The sequence below is a fragment of the Oratosquilla oratoria genome, chromosome 22, assembly GCF_046742065.1.
Source record: "Oratosquilla oratoria isolate Oo_2021 chromosome 22, ASM4674206v1, whole genome shotgun sequence".
In the NCBI taxonomy this organism is placed as follows: Eukaryota; Metazoa; Arthropoda; class Malacostraca; order Stomatopoda; family Squillidae; genus Oratosquilla; species Oratosquilla oratoria.
This window is the reverse complement of record NC_134798.1, coordinates 20037333-20044832: the sequence shown is the minus strand read 5'-3', so window position 1 is coordinate 20044832 and position 7500 is coordinate 20037333. Positions and strand designations below refer to the sequence as shown.

The 7500-nt window shown below is 39.7% G+C and overlaps 1 protein-coding gene across 2 annotated transcripts in view; it reads right to left on the bottom strand.

Moving 5' to 3' along the window:
* LOC143037442 (uncharacterized) overlaps window positions 1-7500 on the bottom strand; it is a 414211-nt gene that overhangs the window by 327571 nt on the left and 79140 nt on the right. For both annotated transcript variants that reach the window (XM_076205672.1, XM_076205671.1), the window contains exon 2: window positions 5331-5907. In XM_076205672.1, the coding sequence (XP_076061787.1) occupies window positions 5331-5902 (572 nt within the window). In that variant the 5' untranslated portion in view covers window positions 5903-5907. The remainder of the gene's footprint in view (window positions 1-5330; window positions 5908-7500) is intronic.

Genomic DNA, 7500 nt, shown 5'->3' with positions numbered 1-7500 from the left:
GAAAAACTGTATATTTCGACTACTATTTGTAGTCCTCTTCTGCTGAAGAGGACTACAGATAGTAGTCGAAATATACAGTTTTTCCTGTACTTCCGATATTATTTCTCCGATATTGGGTTTAAAATGAACATTTGCAAATGTGTTATAACATACCAGTTTCCAATGTTTACTCCTGTAACCTTCACCATACTGTACATTCTACCAACCATCACAAGCCTCTGTACCAGTGAATCGCTCACCCTCTACTCTTTCCATCGTCAGTCTTCGCCATGTTTTTCTTTTCTCTCCCTCTTCTCTCTCTCTCTCTCTCTCTCTCTCTCTCTCTCTCTCTCTCTCTCTCTCTCTCTCTCTCTCTCCACCGTCACGCCCATGGATGGATGGATTCCTCCACCCTCAAACCTCTCCACCCCCATTCCTATCAACTCCCTCCACCCTCACCTCTCAAGCTCTCTGCCAATTTATGCACAGAGGTAAAAATAACACTAGGTACAACTTCAAGTTATGTGGAAAAAGTTTAAGTAAATTAAAGAGCGAAAAATATCTTGCTGTACAGATAACGGCCTTAATCATCTAACTATTGTAACTCTGTCTCATAGAAACAGAATAAAATTCTTGGAGTTATACCACCATCTTTAAACTTGAACAGTCTGTCACCAACTGTAGAGAAGACGCTTTTTTTCCATACGGAACCCAATCTCGGTAAAAACGTTTCAAATTGGAAAAGGTGTATCACGAAATTAAAAAATTACACTAAACATCAGAAACAATTCATGTGAAACCTAAAATTTAAGTTTGTTTTTTCTTTAAACTAAATATCAATAGGACGAGAAATGATTATCCCAAAGTGTGAGGATGAAAATTTGTTGGTGAGACACGGAACAAACTTCTTGCAAAGCCAACGCCACGTAATACACCACCTCTCGCACTTAACCAAGACACCTCAGCAATATACCGATATACAGTACTTTGTCCTTGTGATGTCTATCACTGTCATTGTTATCAAAATCACCATCATCATAATCATTATCACCATCAACAACGTCGTTATCATCATCATCATCATCATCATCATCATCATCATCATCATCATCATCATCATCATCATCATCATCATCATCATCATCATCATCATCATCATCATCATCATCATCATCAACATCATCATCACCATCATCATCACCGTCGTCGTCGTTGTCATCATAATCATCATCATCAACATCACCATCTTCATCATCACCATCGTCATCAGTTATCGTCAACTTCACTATTACCTTCATGGTGTTGTATGACCAAAGTCCCTGCACCACCTAAACCTATTTCACCATAACCTCCAGTAGCATGAGACATCACCAATTCCGTTGTTGATAATCGTCACTAGAACACATCATCTTTCATCCCCCCATCACCGACAAACACCATCTACTACGAGCGCCCCGCCAGTCGTGTTCTTCAGCAACCGTAGGACCAACCGTACTTTTGTGCAGGTATACCATCTCTATTCAGCTTAATCAGTTTCATATATGCAGTACCAGTCCCATAGAAAAGTTCACGCCCTCCTCCCGTTCGAACCGACGATCACACACCAACGCCCGTGTGCCGTCAATCCTGCACTCAACTTGCTATCCACCAATAAAACCCTTTTTTCGTCTAGTCCTTATGAGTTCTCTCCTATGATTATCAGAAGTAACTTGTGACCCAAATAAATGCCTAACTTGTTGATTTATTTATTCTTTGTTTACTGTCAGACACAAAAAAAGGACTTGTCATTCGCCATAGACAGGTTAATCGTCATGCATTCATTAATGTAAACAGTTCAAGGGCGCTGTAATATTACAAGTACGAAAACTATATTGCGGAGCACCAGTCATACAGAAGCCTTGCAAGGACATTATTTGCCAGGTCAAAACTTTTATCTATTACGCGCTACTTACGAGGGTCCGGACACAATCCATGCAGCACATTCATAGTTCTGAAGTCAAAACCTGATATATAATCTTATAGAACGTAAACGTGTCAAGCAACAAACTAACCTTATGTCATCAAATGGAAGTGAAAAAATCCTATATACTAATAATTATACAAGTGAATAAGTTTTTGCGTTTTTACCGTTGAAACCTGTACAAGTTATCTATATACTAATAAAAGATTTTTTGTTGATATCGATCTAAATCTGACCGTGTAGTTAATGAATGGAATAAACTTCCTGCACAGGTAGTGCAATGTAGTTCAGTTCGAATCTTTAAGAATCATTTAGATAAATACCTAAGTAAGATGCTGTAATGATTATAATTTATCTTATATTATTTGTTTTTGTTTTGTTATCATTTCTCTGTCTGATTTTCATTTATTATTAGTTATATGTCAATTTATTATTATTTACTACTTACCTGTTTGTTTATTATTTAACTATACCTATGCATTTATTTATGTATTTTATTTGTTATTTACATTATTATAGTTTTATTTATTGTTTTATTATTAATATGATTTTTTTTCGCATCCGACCTAGATATGGATCAAAAGGTCTCCTGTCGGCATGCTCCGCCTTTGTAATCCTTTGTAATCTCTCCTCAAGGGGACATGCCCCCTCTGGCCCCTGATTGGCTGAGAGAGTGGTGACGTCACGGCAACAGAGAAGACTGATTGGCCGAGAGCGGTGACGTCACGGGCACGGAAACGAATGATTTGCTGATACATGGCCCGTAGAGCTGGACACCGAAGCGAGCTTGCCCGAAGTGCCGAGCCCCCGCGTAACGAGGTCGGGCGCAGCCCGTTGCTCATCGAAAAAAAAAAAAAAAAAAAATGGGTAAGATTACCTTTGACATATCCTGACGTCACAACCAACTGATGGAGTCTTCTCGTAAGACTAGCTACAATACTGTAATCGCGTTAATGCCCGAAAGAAAAAGAGACTAGTACCTACATTTTCTATTTATCTATTTATTCATTTATTTATCTATCTATTTATTCACTTATCTATTATCTAAACTCCTTCCCTATTTGCACCAATGACGGAAACGTGTGAGTCTCGCATGTTCCTTGTCGCGGATTCGAATACCACACTTCTCTCCTATTTCCATCAGTGACTGTCCCATGCCCTAACAGTTCCTAAAGCGCATAATAGGACAAAGGTGACGACTTCGTTCACATCTACTCAGCGCCTTCTGGCATATAGTCCTCACCTTCTTTCCTAAGATATGACTTTGGCTTCGGCCAAATGATCTCATTCAGCTGAGTAAACAACCCCTTATTGAAGGGTTTTGCCTCAAACGCCCCATAAGGTCTCTATGGTTAGGCCATCATATACAATTCCTTTGATGCCAAAACAAGCAAGACTACACTGAAAACGTGACGCGGTCTCCTGGGCGTCCTGACCTTGATGAAGCCCCTTCAACGCTCATGGCCACTGGCATTGTCATACAACTTTCAGATGACAGAAAGAAGCTCTTTTTACTTTCGCCCCCCGAACTGTCTAAAGCAACGGCTCTGTACCCTTTTCAATGCTCGTATTCTCAAAAAACAAACAAAAAAAAAAAACATTGCGTCTCTTGGCACCTCCAAATATCAAAATAAGTCTTGATTCTAGATTGTTGGGTATATTCTTAGTCAGACATAATTCAGTTGAAAAATATTTAGGAATGCTAGAGAACTTTAACAATCTAATGCCTGATTAATGTTTGATAATATTCATCGAGAAATGTTAACAGAAATTGAGTTATCCAGTCAGCCATCGGACCTTTCACCCCAAGTAACGAACCAGTGGTCTAAAAATAGACAAATAAATGAATAAAAAAAAAAAAAAAATAAAAAAAAAAAAAATAAAATAAAAAAAATAAACAAATAAATAAATGAATGAATAAATAAAAAATAAATAAGTAAATGAATAAGTAAATAGATAAATAAATGAATAAATAAATAATTAAATAATAGATAAATAAATAAATGAATAAATAAATAGATAAACAAATAAATCACGGAAGGAAAGATGGGGAGGGGGGAGGGGGGAGGTGGGGATACGTATGCCAACTCGCACAGTGAAGCAACGCATCTTTGGATTGGGTTAGGTGAGGCTCACAGAAAGAAAGACCGGTAGGTTTTGTTTGAGATAACAGAGATATATTAGTCTGCCGTAGTTTTAACCCATTCAACTCCGATGACAAGATGTCTTGTCATTTGGTCAAATAAAACAAAAAATCATAAAACACCAAAATGTTTGATCAAACACCAGAAAAATATGACGTCAGTCCTCGCTTCGCTGCGAGCGAAGCGAGGATTGACGTCATATTTTTCTGGTGTTTGATCAAACATTTTGGTGTTTTATGATTTTTTGTTTTATTTGACCAAATGACAAGACATCTTGTCATCGGAGTTGAATGGGTTAAGTTAAAGCGGGTCAAGATTAATTTGAACTAGTTTATATTCCTTTTCGGATACATTCCAGCCGTACGAATTGGGAAATCTTGGCTCAGGCGAAACGTCGATTTCACCTTCAACTGGAATCCTTTTGGATGAATGAAACTGACTCTTGTTAACCAGGATAAGATCTATAAAGTACGTTAGCGTGACAAAGTGTAAATTTATCTATGTAGTCTTAAACCTCTCGGCACAGTATCATGCCTTGAGGATGGTAATTTGACTTACGCCACATATCGTATTCAGTTTATGGAAAGCAATCACATGGAGGGGTTAAGCTAGCTGACTGACCTAGGCTAACCTAGTCGTTTTGGTTGGTCAGAATCAAGGTTGGATTGGTTAGCTCAAAAATGAGAAGGAAAGAAAGAAAAGATTGCAAATACACGACCGAAGTGATCTTCTCTACACAACACATATCTGAATAAGGTCATGTATACGTATCAACAAACACCTTCAAACGTAGTACCTCTCTCTCTCTCTCTCTCTCTCTCTCTCTCTATCTATCTATCTATCTATCTATATATATATATATATATATATATATTATATATATATATATATTTATCTATCTATCTATCTATCTATGTATCTCTCTCTTTCTCTCTCTCTCTCTCTCTCTCTCTCTCCCTCGCGCGCACGCACACACACACACACACACACACACACACACACACACACACACACACACACACACACACACACACACACACACACACACACATACACACACACTCACAAAAACAGTTTCCAACGAGTAAATGATCATTTGATACCTACCATATACAATTTGAGACTATCCAATAACCTAGGCCATTCAGTCTCATCCATATGGAAGTTTAAATATGTTGCTCCTTATTCGTGATGCAGGACATTAGTGTACGAAATCCATCAAAGTAAATTATTTCTCATTAACTTACATGTCGCCATTGGGCAGGTGAGTCTCGGGGTCCGGAGAAAGAGGGCGCGTTTTGGACAAGACTTGACTGTTGACCAATGAGGGAGAGAGTACGCGAATATCACTCCGCCCATCGTCCTCTTCTCCGCCAATCACAGCCTGGTGTGCGTTAGCGTACACACTGTTGTTAACGTTTGTTGTTTTACTTAATCTGAATTTATTGGCTAAACTGGCTTGCTTTTCTGCGCTTAAATGTGAGGAGGTAGATCTGTGATTCTGTACATCTGTGGGGGTGTTTGCGGAACATATTTGTGAGGACTGAGAGATTTGTGAGATTTGTGAAATTTGTGAGATTTCGGACACGACGGAGGACGGAGAAGACGATCCGCGAGACTCGGCAGCGTCACTCGCGCAGGAGGAATTTGATTGGTGGGCGGAGTAAGGCCCGGACGGCGTTGACTGGTTGTTGAAGGCCACGGGGAGAGTTGATTGGCTGTTGAAGGCCACAGGGGGAGCTGGTTGATTGGCGAGCGGGGTGGAGCATGGGGACATCGACGACTCATGCTCATGCTGAACACCTATGCCGCTCTGCATACTTTCTGAAACAAAGGAAGTGTTTACGTCGATTATTACCTGAGGTAAGGACCAATTTACAAGCTACAGTACGCTTATACAGCTGACATTTGAATTAGCTCTACATACATACATATACCAAAGGCTTTTCCCCCCTTACAAGGGAGGTAACCAAAAAACAAAGGCATAAAAACCATTCCCTCCCATTCCATCCCTAATACACTCCACTCCCTTCCACCCTCTACCCGTCTTCTCCTTTTTTGCATGAGGGGACAGAGAGGGGGGTCGCCGATTTAATGAAGCGGCCTTGCTGTGGATGTGCTGTGTCTTGCGACACTGCTTCTGACCCAGGGCAGTGGACAAGATGCGGGGATGACCCGTCAATTAGCTATACATTCGATAAATAAACCACCCTGAATGGTTTAAGGATACATATTTTGAAAGAAGCCATTGTGAGAATATACTGGCTGAGATTTGAATTCTTCAGCATGGTGGCATACTTATTGTTATTACTATTTCTGGTTTGGTAACATCAATTTCATTCAGCAAGAGTGAAAACTTCATATCAATGGGTCCCCATTCGTAGAAACCAGTTCAATCCTGTGGCACAACCCTCAAATGAATAAAACTGTTTGCTGATAGCCATAATAAAATCTAATGAAATTGTCAGTGTTTTGGAGGATTATCTAAAAAAGTCATTAAACTTCACAACAAAAAGATCAAGCGCATGAATTCATGGAAAAAAATACAAATCTAATGATACTATAGCATTGGGCATGGGTCTCTTCAAAAGCTAAGAAGATTCATGCGTGGTTAGACTTTAGTACTAGGAGGTAATACGAAACAAAATTGAAATTCTTTTTAGGGTGTCTAGAATTATGCAGAACGTCTACCTAGAAAATATGCCGTTGATAAAGCCATAGAAGATAAACAGCCGTTGTGTAATATTCCAGAACCTACCAACCATCAGAAGCATATGCAATAATCGTTACCAACATTTCCAAACAAATCCTGATGGTCCTCTGTGACACCTTAATCGGATATCATATCAGGCACTTTTCCACTCTTTGCATCAAGACGGCGATTATTCAGACATGACACATCGCAGATAAAAGTCACAACGACACTTCCGAATTTGACAACCTGGGTTGACAATGAGAGAAATATTGGTCTCTCTTCTTCAGCTCTGAAGAAAAGAAGACTGGAAGACGTTGAGGCTACACTTCCCTAGGCCACCAGACAGGTGTGCCAAAAATAGCTTGACCAGATTACTCATCCTAGATGCCAAAGAAAGGCCATATCACAACAGCTCTGAAATCCTCGAAAGCAATTGGAACTGTATTAAGGGTTCTGGCACCTTGATGGTTCAGAAGTTGACGAGATGAAGTTAATTTTGAGACTCCTTCTTACACTGCAAAGGAGATTCGCTGTTGATTATAAGCCTCGAGGGCAGATCAACAATTACCATCGAGATCTTAGCTCTTTGATGAATCTCAGACGAGACTTGTAAATGGCAGTGACATCCAAGTGCTGCTCCCGGAGCAGAGCAGGTTTAGTTGCCATGACAACACCAACGCTCGCGTGACATGGTGTTTGTGGGACCAGTGAGGAGTAGAATG